At 33.5% G+C, this 16862-nt stretch overlaps 1 protein-coding gene across 2 annotated transcripts; it reads right to left on the bottom strand.

Moving 5' to 3' along the window:
* Positions 1 to 324: 324 nt before the first annotated feature.
* LOC110605293 (uncharacterized zinc finger CCHC domain-containing protein At4g19190) lies at positions 325 to 10777 on the bottom strand. 2 transcript variants are annotated; one of them, XM_021743741.2, is made up of 7 exons: positions 10451 to 10777; positions 10303 to 10365; positions 9984 to 10138; positions 9713 to 9838; positions 7517 to 7718; positions 1415 to 1529; positions 325 to 1313 (listed from the first exon to the last, which is right to left on the bottom strand). In XM_021743741.2, exons 1-7 carry the CDS (start codon positions 10673 to 10675, stop codon positions 643 to 645), a joined length of 1557 nt encoding a protein of 518 aa, XP_021599433.1. In that variant the 5' UTR covers positions 10676 to 10777; the 3' UTR covers positions 325 to 642. The 2 variants fall into 2 exon arrangements, with proteins under 2 accessions (XP_021599433.1, XP_043808516.1); XM_043952581.1 differs by having other exon boundaries at positions 9984 to 10134; positions 10451 to 10520.
* Between the last annotated feature and the right edge of the window lie 6085 nt (positions 10778 to 16862).

Here is a 16862-nt window from a genome sequence, read left to right as displayed (position 1 = left end):
CCACAACCAATAAAATATTAATTTAAAAACTACTAAAAAATTCATCTAAACCTAAAATTAAGAAAATTGCAATTGAAAATTCAAAAATGAAGAAGAAAATCTCAAGAGGTTCATCAAAGGTAAGGGCAACGGTAAAAAAAAAAACAAAACAAAAAAACTCAGAACGAAAAGGTGCAAATGAGTCAAAAGTCTAATTGAGCTTAACATTTCTAGTATCCACTAAGTTTCAAATATTAAAAGTTCCATTCAAGTATTACTTGTATTGGCTTGACTAAATACAATCCCTCCTTAATTTGAATGCTCCTAACCACCATATGATAAAGATTGACAAAAGTAAAAAGAAGTATATATTTATATCTAACCTCAATTCTGTGTTCTATAACCATGGATGAGAAGTTCTCAATACTAAAAGAATTATGAGTGTGATGATATGCCAAACGTATTCAGCTAAGGAGGTATACACGACGCAAACTCGCTCAAAACGACTTCTACAGAATTGCTTAATCACACAACAGAATTCTCAACAAAGCATTGACATTCTGATGCATTCACAAAGACTTTGATTACACTTGAAATTTGCTCTTCTAGCACTTTCAATGGAAAGGTAAGACATCTGCACACTAGCTTTGACAAAGAATAAGATCAACGATGATGGTGAGGACGGTGTTTACTTTTCCGATGCTTGTCAGAATCTGAATAATCATATGAATGTTGATAAGATTGCTTCTGCTTCTTTTCCCTTTTGTGATGCCTATCAACTGGGGAATGTTCAAATGAAGATCGCTGCTTCATCCTTGAGTTTTTACTTCTGTGATGCCCATCAGCATCAGATTCTTCAGACAAATTGGAATGCTTTTGCCTGTTCTTTTTACTCCGATGCCTGTCGCTTCCAGGATCTTCAGATGAATAAGAATGTTTATGTCTGCTCTTTTTACTCTTCTGATGCCTGTCCCCACCATACTCTTCAGAAGAATAATAATGTTTATACCTGCTCCTTTTACTCCAATTCTGCCTATCCCCATCAGAATTTTCAGATGAGTTATAATATATGTGTCTGCTCTTCTTGGAATCCCCATCAAAGTTCAGATCATCAAATGGACTTGACTCAGAATGGTTCAGCTTCTTCTTCATCTTAGACTTCTTTGATCTCCTCTCTTGATCACTGGAGGGTGATGATAACCCACTTTCTCGAGGAGCCCTAAATTCTCTACTTGGTGATGAATCCCTCTTGTGTTTGTGCCTTTTTGACTTCTTCCTAGATTTCTTTGGGGAAAAGTTGGTCAGCAACTGAGGTATATCACCACCGAGAAACCCTACAAAATGGATTTGAAAAACAATTAAGAACACAATAATCCAAAATGACATGAACTTGAAACAAGCAATCAAAATTCATGCTATAGGAAAAAGGACATACCTCCATATTCATCAAATATATCCTCAGCAACAATTTGCTGATTAGGATCATCTGGATTGAAACCACCACGAGGAGGGCTCATACCTGGTTTTTGCTTCAGCTCCCACTTTAACGGCTATGAGAAGTTCAGAAAGAAAACCACAACTAAGACACTGGATAGGTTTGTCAAGCAAAATACATTAAAAAACTGTCCTAGCAAAAACATCAATGAATATTTAGTTTAACTTTTGGATGCAGCTAATAATTGATAGATGTCCAAACAGTTAACCTAGCCTGTTAGGTGAACCCATCAAGACTCTGGCTGATAGTGGCAGACCATCTATCAGCTTTAGTTTATATCAGCTCAGAATACAGGAGCTTTTTCTCATCAATTGCTATCTGATATTTGATTTGATTTTCTATTAGACTATATTTCCCTTCTAAAATTTATTACTTACAAAATTTTTGTGTTCTCCAAGTTAATTTTTTATATCAATAAAATATTTATAATTTTTAAAAAATAATATATAAATAAAAATAATGTTATAAATAATAATTAAACTAGTTAAGTATTAAATTTTAGGTGATTAAATATTTATATAAATAAACAAATAACTATAATTTTAAAAATATTTTTTAATCCATACATATGTTGTATAAAAATTTAAAAATTGTCTTTTTTAATAATAAAATAATTAATATGATATGTATTATTATCATTTTCTACATAGCAACAGCAGCTAGGCATAATTTTACTGAATGATTAATATATATTAGTACTACCTCGTTCCCATTATACTATAGTTTTAGAGAATTTTTGTCCTAAATTATCTATCACTTCACTTTTGAGAAGTTTAAAGTAGTGATGTTACATAACATCCGCCCAAAAATAAAGCATAAGTTGTTGCTACTAAGTAGGGACATGTAGCAAGGATCACATCCATAGGAAACGCACTTGGGCCATTGCTATAAGACTCGCCCTTCCGTCAACAAGCCAAATCCTGATTAAAAGTTACTCTATCTAGTATAACCTAGCATATCTGCATTACGTTTATGATCGCGAGATTTCTACCTAATAGCCGGCGATATCCCATACCAAGCAGACAGTTACATTACCGCCGAATTATCGGAAAAATATCATATTCATCATATTCATCTCTATCTCTTACAGGTAAAACCCCACAAAGACTAAGGTAGGCTATTTTCAAACATTAAATCTCTAAACCATCATTGGAATTTCTCTACTCGTCAAGATACTGACTTGAGTGTCGAGTGACTGCCGTGGACAACCACCACCACCTCACATTATCTCCCTTACAAATTCTAGCCAATCGTAATACACTTCTGTTGACCAACCTAGAAAGTTTCTAATTAGGAGGATTCAAATATTTGGGATCCTAATTAGGCTTGATTTAAGGAATTTTATTTTTATTATAAATATTCCTAATTTAGATTGATTTTTTATGTATAAATACTCAAACCTTGTAAAGATTAATTCAATTTGAATAGAATAAAAAAAATTCCTCTCAAAATTCTTCATGGTATCGGAGCTTTTTTCCTGATTTTAGGATTTAAATTCATTTTTTCTCTTAGCTTTTTTTTTCATCTCACTGCTGCCACCAGCAAGGTTGCTGGACCGTCGCCGCCACCAGCCTGGTCGCCGGACCAGCGCTAGCCAACCGTCTAGTTTCGACGCCTGAAAGCCATGCGCGTGAGGCTCACGTGCCCTAGCAAGATTTTGCGTCCTTTCCATGCACCGACGTGGGTGATGTTTTCCGGTGGTCTTTTCGACGGCAATCCTTTCCGACAGACTCGCCTTCAAGCCGCGCTTCTGATCTGCTTGACCCGTGCCTTTTTCGCCCGTGAACAGTAATTCTTTCTTCAGTAATAATAATTTTCCACTATTTTTTATAGAAAAAAGGTGATTTTTTATTGAAATGGTAGTGATTTGTGTGGGTAATGTGAGGACTTCTGATAATGCTTTTGATTCGTCCCTTTGATTATGCTACATGGATTATTGATTTTGATGCAAATAGATATATGACAGGCTCCTCTAAAAGCTTTCTTAATTATCTTCCATGTCTACAAAAAGACACTGTCAGAATCGCAGATGATTCCTTCACTCCTATATTTGGAACCGGTTCTATTATTTGTAGAACAAATATCAAGCTATCCTCTGTTTTTCATGTTCCTTGTTAATCTTTTATCTTTAAGTGCTCTCACCAAAGCACTTAACTAAAAAATTGAATTTATTCCAGACCATTGTGTTATTCAGGACTTTCAAACTAGGAAGAGGATTGGTAATGGTAGACTGCATGATGGCTTATATATGTTGGAAGAGAATTTGAGTTTGAATGCACCTTGGACTCTTTTTGGAAGAAATCAGGATGTCAACACAGTCTCAAATTTTTGTTAGAACAAAAACTATTATCTCCTATCCAACAGAAATGGCTCAGTAAACTCTTGAGTTTCTCTTTTACAGTTGAGTACAGGTCTGGGCGTTTGAATACAGTGGCCGATGCTTTATCGCGACGAGAAGAAGATTCAGCTGCTCTTATGGCCATTTCAATGCCACAAGTTGGAATTTTTGAGGAAATCAGACATGAACATCAAACTTCCTCAGAAATTCAGCAGCGGGTCTCTCTTGTCCAGCACAACTCTGCTGCAAATTCTTGGTGTCTAAAAGATGGGTTACTGCTCTTCAAAAACAAGGTTTTTTTGCCTTCCTCTTCTCCATCTATTCAAGCTATTATTTCTGCCATTCATAATCAGGGCCATGAGGGGTATCAAAAGACCTTGTTTCGAATTACAAGAGACTTTTACTGGAAGGGGATGAAGACCCATGTGCGTGATTTTGTCCGTGCCTGTGACATTTGTCAACGTCACAAAACAGAAAACCTTTTACCTGCAGGGCTGCTACAACCATTATCAGTTCCCTCCCAAATTTGGTCGGATATTTCTTTGGATTTTATCGAAGGGCTACCCATGTCCAAAGGGAAAAATGTTCTATTAGTTGTGGTGGATCGCTTCTCTAAGTTTGCTCATTTCTTGCCCCTTTCGCATCCTTATACTGCTGTGAGTGTTGTCCGTCTGTTTTCGGAACAAGGATTACAGGTGATGAAAAAGGGGATTGGCTAGGTCGAATAATTCCCTTCTTCAACATCTCAGCACACTGTCTCTCGATCTCATCTTTCTGGCCATGAGGGTACCTGTACGGCCGTACCACAACTAGTCTGGTGCCCGGTTCCAAAGGAATTCAGTGATCACAGAAGCGGCTTGGGGGAAGAGCTTTAGGTTCTTTGAAGATGCCGGAGAATTCGGTGAGAAGGTGTTGTAATTGGGTTTCGACATCCGGGAAGGAAGAGACTGAATTTAGGCTTACGGGTTGTTTAATGGCGAGATTTTGGATTCCCTGTAATTCGATATTGGTGCCTGAAATAGAGAAAGCCATTCGCATAATAAAAAAATCCCAAAGAATGGGTCCCAGAGTTTTTAACCAGCTGACTCCCAGTACCACATCAATACCGCTTAGAGGAAGGACAAAAAGGTCTATTCCAAAAGGGTGGCCCCCTATCTGTAACTCTGAATTGCGACAAACACCAGAACTGAATATCTGTTCGCCGTTTGCAACTCGAACCCGAAGTCCGTCTTTCTTTTCAATCTTCGGATCCACCTGTTTAACAATATTGGTAGCCACGAAATTGTGAGTACTACCAGAATCTATGAGAACGAGAACAGATTTACCATTCCATTTAGCCATCGCACGCATAGTTTGAGCATTGTGGGTTCCTGTAATCGCATTCAAAGAGATTTCTGGTGATTCTTCGCCGGTGTCCATGTCACTTTCACCATCATCAAGTTCAATCCAAAATAATCTTTTGCATTGATGACCCCGAGAGAAGGGTTCATCACAGTTAAAGCAAAGATTTTTCTTTCGCCGTTCCTCCATCTCTGCTGGACTCAACCGCCGAATACTTCTGTTGCCCTTGGATTCTATAGGAGCCGTCACCGAAAGATTAAAAAACCGCGATGGTAATGGGGTTCTTTTCTCATATAACCGTGACATGCTCATAGCAGTCGCCAGATCAGTCGGTTGATGTAATTCCACTTCCACTGCAATGTGGTCTTTCAAGCCACTGATGTAAAGTTGTATCTTCTCGTCTTTTGTTAGTTTTCCTGCTCGGGGAACCAGAATCTCAAATTGTGTCTGATAATCTGCCACTGAACCCACCTGCTTCAATTCGGCTAACTCTCCCAGTTTATTACTGCGGACTGGTGGTCCAAATCGAAGGTTACACTGTTGTTTAAGCTCTTCCCAAGTGGGATTTGGGTTTTCGTCGAAAAGCTCATTCAGCCAATACTGAGCATTTCCCATTAGATGGTAAGAAGCTAGAGTAACCTTTTCCTCTTTCGGCATGTTCTGGTGTTTGAAAAAAATGCTCACATCGTTGCAGCCAGGCTAAGGGATCCTCTTCGCCACTGAATTTGGGAAAATCCAGTTTACTGAATTTTGGAAGGATTGACGAGCCTTCGGATGTACCTGAAATGCCTTTGTTTCTAGAAGGCCGAATTTGACTGCTGGCCTCAACATCTGGTCCAGAATTAGAGTTAGAAACATCACGGGCAATGGCTTCTAAGGAGGGATTATCAACTATCTTGAGGATTATCCTCCTATTTCTACTCAACAAAATAAATAAAGAATAAAAATATTAACAAGAAAATAATAACAGCAGCAGCACAAATTAGTTGCCGGACTTGTTCTTTACTCTCCATTTGACTGAATCTTCTTAGGTCCATGGGGTGAACCGTTTGTAGTGCTTAAGGCTAGTAACACACACCCATCCTTCTTTGTTTCAGAGAAACTTTATCCTGATTTATTTTTCAAAACTCAATGTGGTTCTTTAGTTTGTGGTGCTTGTGAGTATACTAAGCATACAAAAACCTTTTATCGCTCCAGTAACAATAGGAGTACGATCCCTTTTATGACCTTCCATTCTGAAGTTTGAAGACCTACTCAAACGGTCTCACTATCTAGTAATCGTTGGTTTGTTACTTTTATTAATTGTTGCACTCGCATGACTTGAGTTTATTTGATAAAAGCAAAGAGTAATGTGATTTCTTGCTTTCAATTTTTTTACAAGATGATTTATACTCAATTTGATGTTAAGATAAAAAGTTTTGAGAACTGATAATAGTGCAGAGTACATGGACGGTCGTTTTTCTGCTTATCTGGAATCTAATGGGATACTGCATCAAACTAGTTATCCTTACATTAGTGCCAAAACGGGCAGTAGTGCATTAGCGTTCTATTAAGTGCATTAGCGTTCCAATTCCGATTCCGATTCCGATTTCAATTCCACTACAATTCTAAGAATCCAAACTGGTACCAAACCTTTGGTTCTATGATTTTTTAGGAACCAAACTTCAGATCCAGACTTGATTTAGTATGACTTCGGTTCTAATTTTGACCTTAATATTGTTTTCACTTCAGTTCAATTCTTGATTTTACAATTAACAATTACAATCTTATTTTCATTTTAAAATGGTAAAAAAAAAAATCTGTAATGTAACATTAAAATAACAATAAAAATAATAATACAAAAATTAGAATAACATTAATATAATATCAAAATATATTGCACATAGTTATAATAAGAATATTACATTATGTTATACATATTTCTTAATCTCATAATCTTTAATTAAAAGATGCATATATAATTAATAAGTAAAATGTATAAAATATATAATAACGGGTGATTTAGTCAGATAATTAAGGATTATAAGGTAATCTAATGCATTTATGACAAATTATGTTTAAAATGTAGAAAACTAAAAGATAATATTAAACATATATAAACCAGTTCTTTGATTTGGTATGATTCTAATTTGATTCTATTTTTCTTGATGAAGAATCAAAAACCAACCAAAACAATAAATATAAGTTAGGTTTTCTGCCATTAGCATTAAGGTGCTATAATAGGAGTTTTCAATATTGTTTTTACTCATATCTATTCGTGGTAAGGAATGGGTGTGATACTTGATGGTATCAAATTGTAATGTCGACATTGGACTAGGATATCAATCTCTAAACAGCACAACCAACTAGAAAATAATACTAACCTCAGTAGGATCCATTTGAGCCATGATAGCAGTCAAGGGATCATCTCTTTTTAATCTACTCTCTTCATTAGGCATTATAGCATCTTTCAATGGACATTCGCGATCTCCACTTTGGTGACCATAGTTACCACATCTTAAGCATTTTACGTTACGTACTTCAATTCCAAATGGCTTCACCCTTGCAGCAACACCTGTTTCCAGTCTGTGATAACATGTAAGATTTACCAAAACACAAAATAACCCCAAGTTACAATACTCATGTGTAGGACAAAAAAATAGTTCACAATAGTATCATTTTGACCACTCTAAGAAAGTAGAAAACAGAAATTAGAGAGGGAAAAAAAGTTTCAGGTACTATTTTTTGTTTAGGCATTGAGGACATGTGTACCATATGCCATGAATTCATTGAAATCCAGTCTTTGTTCGAGACACTGAGTCATTGATATCCAATTCCAAAGAATTCAAAACCTTAGGGAACTGAATGTCCCAGCTCAAAGCAGCAGCTACCATATCCTATATACAGTCAACTTATGTACTAGTGTCATCACCTCCATTTTGACAACCACTAATACTGTCTAGGGTTTTGCATGGTCCTTAGGGATTCTGAACTGAAATAAAGAACCGTACCGACTGCATTGGAACAAAAAAAGAATTGATGTTGTAGGACCTGAACCATACCGAACCGAACTTATTTAGCTACTTAATTCAGGTTCTAAATCTTTGTCACAATTGAACCAAAACTGTACCAAAAAAACTGTTTATATATATATAGTGATTTTAGTGATATTATGGTTCCATTATATAGTTTCAATATATATTTATAGTATATGTGTATATATATATATATATATATATATAGTGATTTTAGTGATATTATGGTTCTATTTTATAGTTTTAATATATATTTATATCTTGTGTAGTGTATATATATATATATATATATATATATATATATAGTGATTTTGGTGATATTATGGTTCTATTATATAGTTTCAATATATATATATCTCGTGTAGTTCTAATATAATCTTATAAATTATATTACCAAAATTATATGATTTTATAGTATATATATATATAGTGATTTTAGTGATATTATGGTTCTATTATATAGTTTCAATATATATATATCTCATGCAGTTCTAATATAATCTTATAAATTATATTACCAAAATTATATGATTTTATAGTATATATATATATATAGTGATTTTAGTGATATTATGGTTCTATTATATAGTTTTAATATATATATATATAGAGAGAGAGAAAGAGAGATCTCGTGTAGTTCTAATATCATCTTATAAATTATATTACCAAAATTATATGATTATATATATATATATATATATATATATGTATATTGATTTTAGAGATATTATGGTTCTTTCAATATATATTTATATCTCATGTAGTTCTAAAATAATCTTATAAACTACGTTAACAAAATTATATGATTTTATTTAAAAATTCAACTCTTAATTTAATAAATTGTTATACAGTATATAATAGAAAACCATAAATAAGAGGTCATGGGGCCATTTGCAGTTGCAGTTAGGAATTGTGAAGGTAATGCATGAACAGTGAATAAAAGATTTAGGACTCCATAATGGCTAAATTGCATCACACAAGTCAAAGTATAACTGCTGGAATTATTTATTAATAAAACGACAGTATAAACATAGGTATCTATAGAATCAAACTAATCCTAAACCTAAGAAATTGGATTCTACAATTAGTCCTCATCCTCCAAGGATATGGACTCCCAAAAAAAAGGAATAGAACCACTACAATCTAAATCAATAAAGGCTCAAACTAGGTTTCTAAAATAAAAAAAAAAAAAGAGTCCTAAAGATATCTAGACAAATTTACCAGCAAAGCAGGGATTAACAAAGTTGCTTCTGAGACCTAAAGTAATAGATTAGCAGCTAATTATTTAAAATTTAGCAACATAATCATGCCATTTCCTTCACTAACTATAAGATTAAAGGAACTATGCATGCATTACACTCATGTACCTTGATATTTTAACTCTATGGATAAAAGTTGCATTCAAGTTGATGCTTTTATCAAAACAAAGTAATGATTTTTAGTGTTGAATTTTTCTTTTCACGTAAAAGTTCAGCAAGATTTGTGAAGCTTAACAAATACCACGATAGAGTTGTAAATTAATAAGTGCAGTGTGATATAATATACCGTGGAGCATTTTTGAGGACTTCAAATTCTTCTTCAGTTGGAACAGGGCGACCAAAAACATCTTTAGGCCTTGGTTTCTTCTTTTCTTCTCCCAAGTGATCTCTGCTAGGAATTGATTCTGGAAGCCTATAAAGCAAAAAACTATAATCAACAAACTAGGAGCGTAGAAGAAGTTGGTAAAGATTATTGTGAGTAGAGAGGAAAAATTTTCAATTTCAGCTTGGATTAAGGAAAGCAAATGCAGTAAAGAATTACACAAAAAGAAAAATACATTGTAGAGGAGGCTCCCTCCGCTGGTGGGTGCTGAAAAGTATTTTCCTCTTCGTCTCTTTTCCTCTCGTCAGCAATCTCTGCAGCCTTGGCACTTTCAGCATTATAACCAGGTGGGCGAACATACATGAAGCTAACAGCTTTCATCATCTCTATCTATTTCATCAAGTTAAAACATCAATTTGAATTAATCAAATAAACAGATATATATATAAATAATAAAAAAATTGCAAGGCCATTACAGAATTTGGAAGTGTCAGTGGGAGATTGCAAATTTCGTGAAAAGCCAATCATTAAGAATAAAGGGGGGAAAAAAAAACCTTTTCCTTCTCTTTCTTGGAGATAAGGGCTGTCTGGCGGAAGAATTCCTGCTCTTGAGCATACTGCGGCAGAATCAAACCTTAATTGGGAAATAAGAACAATAATAAACAGATAATATTGATTAAGCTGTGAAAGAGAGAAAGGTACCTCGCGGGAAACTTCTTCGGCGCGACGTTGGCGCTGAGCGTGGGTCTGTTCAGCGATCCACTTGCGGCGTTGGTTAGGATAGGAGAGGGGATGCCAAGGCTTCTGGTTGAGATAAGAATGGCTCCAAGCAGTACCAGCTTTGGTTTTGTAATCAACCTCACTACCATTCTTGTTATCATTGAATCTCTTGCTCAGCCTTATCCCTCCTCCTTCCTCTCCTTCCATTCTTTCTTCTTCTTCCTTCTCTTCTCAGAAATCGCACTCTTCCGTACCTGGATTTCAATAAAGGCTTTCGTAGTAATCCGATTTTGGGCCTAATTAGGAAAAAGAATTCTTAAATTTAGGGTTTTGGAAATATTGTAATTTTATGGGATAATTAATATCGGGCCCTATAGTTTTTTTTTTTTTTTTTCTCAAAACTCTTATAATTTACTTTAATTAATTAAAATATTTTTATATTTTTGGTTGGTGGAATAAAAATATAAAAGTATCCATCATTTCAAACTTACATAATATAAAATGATGGATAGTAAAAGTATTTTAATATAATTTCAAACTACAGTGGTATTTTAATTAAGAAAAATTACTATTTACTCTTTATAATATGAAAAAATTCACTAGTTAGTCTTTTAATTTTAAAAAATATAATAAAATATCTCTGATATTTTAAAAAATTTACTAGTTGATCCCTCTATGAATTTTTTTATTGAATATTTTATTATTTAATCTCTATAATTTTAAAAAATATATTAGTTGGTCCCTCATATAAGGGGTATTAGACTTTTTTAATATTTAATGATTAAAAGTAACAGAGAGACTAACTAGTAAACTATTTAATATATTATAGATATTTTAATGTATTTTTAAAATCGATAGACTAACTAGTGAGTTTATTCATAATATAGAGACTAAATAATAAATTTTCCTTTAATTAGGACAAACTATAGAAGTCCGATAGTAATTATTCATAATTTTATTAATTTCTCATAGTCTCAACTTCAACATGCTTTTGATGTCAATTTTGGTCATATACCTCATATTAATTCAATTTCGAAATAGTTTCTGTGAGAACCAAAATCGAAATAAAAAGTTTTTTAAATTTTTTAAAATGTGAAATGGAATCGGTAATTTGGAATAATTCCAAATAGGTTCTAATATACATTATTATTTCAAATTTCGATACGATTTTAATTCACATTACAAAATTTAAAATTTATCAAAATAATTGAATATTTTTAAAATAGGATTAATATTATTTATATTAAACTAACAACTCACGCGTTTTAACTTCAGAATAATATTAAATATCCATATAATATTAAATATCCATAATATTATATAGTAATTTGATCTAAAATATATCAAGATATTAAATAACTAAATATAATATAATAGTATTCATTATTATAACTTTTAAATTTTTAAAAGAAAAAAAATAAAAGAAAAATCTCAATAAAATTTAGAAAAATTTTGTTGCAATTTTTTCACAAAAAACAAATTTCAACTAAACGAGTTTTAATCTTTCTTTTAATATTTTATAATTTTATTTAGTTTTTTTGGTTTCCTATATCAATAACTACATAATTTAGCTTAAAATAGTATATTTAAAAAATAGTTAAATTATTTTTAATTTAATTTGTTTCTAATTTTTTAAATTATATCTTATTAATATATATAACTACTTAATAATTACATTGCTATATATATATATATATATATATATATATATATATAATTATATATAATTAATTGATTTTAGTAATTTATATTCTATTAGTATAAATTTTATTATTATAAAGATAGTATATAACATGATTTATTTAAATAGAAAGAATTATAATTAATAAATTAAATTAGTTAAATTATACCATTATAAACCTTTAATAATTAACTATTGATGTTAATGAAATTAGGCTAATAATGTGGCTGGAACGATACTATTGACAGAACGGTTGTCGAAACCGGTAAAAAATAATCAGTTCAGTTATCAACAATATAAATACTGTAGATAGTGATAAAATAATCGTATACATAGGGAATTGATACTTTTTTACCTTCCTTAAGAAAACTAAATTATTGAGCAGAAAACAAAGTGAAAGTAAAATGCAAGTAAAGTAAAAATGGGGGTTTTGTAGTTAATTTGATTATACTAATAAAAAGAGCAATTAAAAGAAAGCGAATGACAATTTAAGGATAAAACAATGATGGTAAAAACTCTAGTTGAAGATTCGGATTCACTTTGGTTGATGGGATTGATCATTGACACATATGTTCTTTTGCTTGATTCAATAAATTAGTCATGGCGATTGAAGATGCTTCTCACAACCATACTTTTCCTTTATTATTAACCAATTAGAGAGAGTCCTCTAATTAATTACTAATCAACAAATTGCAAGGAACGTCCTTGAGCCTTAGGCTTACTAACAATTGTCAATTGCATTAAGATATGGAGAAAACCAATTCTAGTTATCCACAAGCATGGTGACAACACTAGATCATGCAATGTCCTTGACTTTTACACCAAGTGTCCCTATGTTTGAATAATCTAAGAAATTACGGACTTAAAATTATCCAAACTAACAAATATCAATTACCTTGTAATCAAGAATCAATGTAGATCCACACAACAAAGCAATAATATCTTAAAGCACGAAATTACATAAATATTGAAAAGCAAAAGATTAACAATGTGGTCCAAGTCTCTCAATCAAAATTACAACCAAAGCTTCACCTATTCTTCAACTAGAAAGAAAAGGTTTTAGCCACTCATGGCTAAAACAAAACCAAAATAAAAAGAAAGGAAGAAGGAGAAGAGAAGCTGAAGCTTGGAGAATAAGGAGATGGCGTCTTGCTTGATCCGAATGGGAGAAGGAGAAGAGAGGAAGATGGGAAAATGTGGCAGCCACTTAGAGTACCTTTTTGTAGAGTTTTGATGCTGCCCTAGGTCTCCCTTGCTTTCTAATTAGTGTAGAGGCTGCCCATGCTCAACTTGCTGCCCAAGTTGTTGCAGAAGAGGAAAGAATCGGACTGCAAGCTCTTTAGAAGGTAGGTGTGCGCGGATGGCTTTCAGAATAGGAAAGGAGCGTACCTTGAGCTTGAAAAGGAAGGATGAGTGATCCAAGGCTGCCAATAGAGGAAAGAGAGGCGCCTAGGCCTTCATAAGGAAGGTGCGACGCTCGGCTGGCTTGAATAGGCAGTAGAGGCACGCGGAAGGCTTTGCAGAAGAGGTAGGCGTGCGCGGCTTGCTTCTAAATAGGAAGCATGAGTTGTCCAGACTTCCTTTTTAGGTGGAGCCTCTTTTGAATTATGAATCTGGACTGAACAAAGGCCAAGTGCATCTTGAGATATTGCTTCCTGAATAGGAGGATCTGCTGAGGTGTCTGCATATCTTTAAATGAGGAAAGAAAGATTAGTGATTTGAATTTCGAACGATCTGCTGACTGCACTTTCCTTATCTGTTACCTTCCATATTTGACTTCTCATATAAGGAAAGAAGGATCTGTAATTTGAATTTCAAATCTTCTGTTGATTGCGCTTTCCTTTTCTGACACTTTCCTTATTTGGCACTTTCCTTGTTTGGCTTCCCATTCTGAAAAAGGCAAGGAAGATCTGCAGTTTGAATTTCAAATAGTCTGCCAACTATGCCTTCCTCATCTGACTCTTTCCTTATTTAGAACTTTCCATATATGAAAACTTTCCTTATTTGGAACTTTCCATATTTGGCACTTTTTGGTAGTTTTAAGAGCATTTTCTCCAGATTGTCTTTTCACACATAGTTTCTGCAAAACATGAGCAAAACCAAAAAATTAGGCATAAAAGGTGCAAATAAACCTCATTAACATCATGATAATATGGCCTAAATTATGCTCTGTCAAATACCCCTACACCTATCCTTTTGCTTGTTCTCAAGCAAGCAAACATAGTCAGATAAACTCTCTTTGCTTTGATCCTTTATGTCCACTTAAGCTCTTACTCTAAACCCCTATTTTGAATCATTGCAATAAAAGAATATAGACATCAAGGTTACTTACCTTCTTTCCTCGTTTCCCTTTACTTGCCATGGCTAGGATTTGTTTTCCTCAAGAGAGACCATACATGCACATTTTTGTTTAGACCTTTTCTAGCTTTCAGAATGTCTTGCCCTTACCTTGAAGTACTTTATTCAGGCTTTATTATTATTATTATTATTATTATTATTATTATTATTATTATTATTATTATTATTTTTGCACTTTATCCTTGCTTGAAAAGGTCACCAACCTTTTGACGTGAAGGTGATGTATTGTGATACCTCCCCCAGTTACTCAGTTAGTCACCTATCCAAGTGGCTACTAGCTCTGTTCTGTTAGTGTATATGCCCTAGGCCATTATCTTGGACCTTTTTGTATGTCATTTTGGTTATTAATAAAAGAGGTTTTTATCATTATTATTTATTTGCATGTTACATAATAATGATTATCATCCCTTGTTACTTATTATTATGTTGATAATAATAAAATATAACTGGTATGGTTATTGATTGATAATCATGAGATGATTATATATATGTTGATATAATTCAATAATCATAAATACTTGTTGGAGAATAAAGTATTGGATGGACCCGCATTGAGATCACTACATGGGTCATTGTCATAAGTGAATCTCAAAGTAGTTATGTCTTAATCCTTTGACTTGAGATTGTCATAGTTTCCAACATAAGAACTATTATGTTTTGACATAACCAAACGTTGTTTTTAATCGGACAATTATAAAAGTTATGATAGAACATAATAGAAATTATGTAGAGGAAAATGAACAATCAAGATAGGATTTGTCCCTCTCTATGAGAGAGATATCTTCTGGGTCCCTCGATAAGTGAGACTGAGAAATGCATGGCCGTACTCAAATGAATTGATAATGTGATCAATATCATTTGAATTTATCAGTCTACTTAGAGATCGAGAAATCATAAGTTTGAACATTATAAGTTTGACATTGACCATGACTTATGTTCAAACTAGATATCGTGTGACAAATGGATTAATTCATATTCTATTTAATAGGCTTTATCGGACTATTGATCCTCATATTAGTGAATAGTCATAATGTCTTGTTAGAGGCCACTTATGACTTATACGTCTTGTTGGACTGGGTCTATTGCCAATTAATGTGAATCTATTGGGTCACACACAAGAACGTTGTTGATGTGCTATATTAATGGGCTAAAAGCCCATTAGTATAATTAATAATAATAAAGTGTTATTATTATTAATATTTAAATAATAATAAAGTGTTATTATTATTAATATTAATTATAAATATAATTAATAATAATAAGTGTTATTATTATTAATATTATTAATAATAATAAAAGTGTTATTATTATTAATCATTTATTATTATGAGATAATAATATTTAAAAGATCTGCAGTCTATCTGTAAGTGTTACAGATAAATAACTCTATCACATAAGATATTTGAGTATCTGTGAGATTGTAATAGTGGGTTATGAACACAAATCCTTTTAGGGGAAAAACACAATTTTTTTAGGAAAAGGAGTTGTAGGAAAAATAAAATATTGAAACATATAAATACTTCTTATATGAATTATGGGGAGGATGACGATGTGTTTTTAGAAAACTCAGTCTAAAAGATTGCAGATTGTGGAGCACATAATCTATTTATCCTTGAGAGAGCTAGCACTCTAGAAGGATAGAAGACGTTCGTGTGGATACCATAGAGGGTGTTCGTTTGAAAAGGCAGCACCATCAGTCCCCCAGTGTATCTTTCTTACGAGATTAACAGGTTAGCCTCATATTCTTCTTATAATTTAAATGAAGCACTCGGATTCTGGAAAAGAAAATCCAAAATTTTATTTTTTCGCTGCGCAATTGGATTGTAATTAATCTCGGAATTTTCCAACAGTGGTACCAGAGCTAACCTGTGCTTTTCGTTTAAATTAATTATGCCATGATTGATCTTATATGTGTGATATATGTTTATTAGAATGACATAATAATTATAGATAAATGATTAGATCATTTAAATAATTTTAATTTTGTTAGAAAAATTAAATTAATTAAATAAAAATATTTGCAACTGGATTCACGATGAGCAGTCATTGTGAACCCAGAAATTGGCGAGGCTGATGGGCGGACGTGGAGGGCGTGTGACGCTCGCGACCACCTGCAGACTCTGTCTTTGCCACCGCTGGCGAGGAACGACTGGTTCTTCGGCCGTCGATAGCCTGGCCGGCATCGCTGCCTGGAACGCAGTGACTGAGAAGGCCGGCCCCGGAGGATCGCGCGACCGGAGGGTCGCGCCTCCCCGTGGGTCGCGGGACCGGTGGGTCGCGCAACCCGGGGGGTAGCGCGACCGGAGGGTCGGGCTTCCCCGTGGGTCGCGCCTCCCTTGGTCGCGCGACCGGTGG

This window comes from Manihot esculenta, chromosome 17, assembly GCF_001659605.2.
Source record: "Manihot esculenta cultivar AM560-2 chromosome 17, M.esculenta_v8, whole genome shotgun sequence".
NCBI classification, from domain to species: Eukaryota; Viridiplantae; Streptophyta; class Magnoliopsida; order Malpighiales; family Euphorbiaceae; genus Manihot; species Manihot esculenta.
This window is presented reverse-complemented; position numbering and strand designations above follow the sequence as displayed.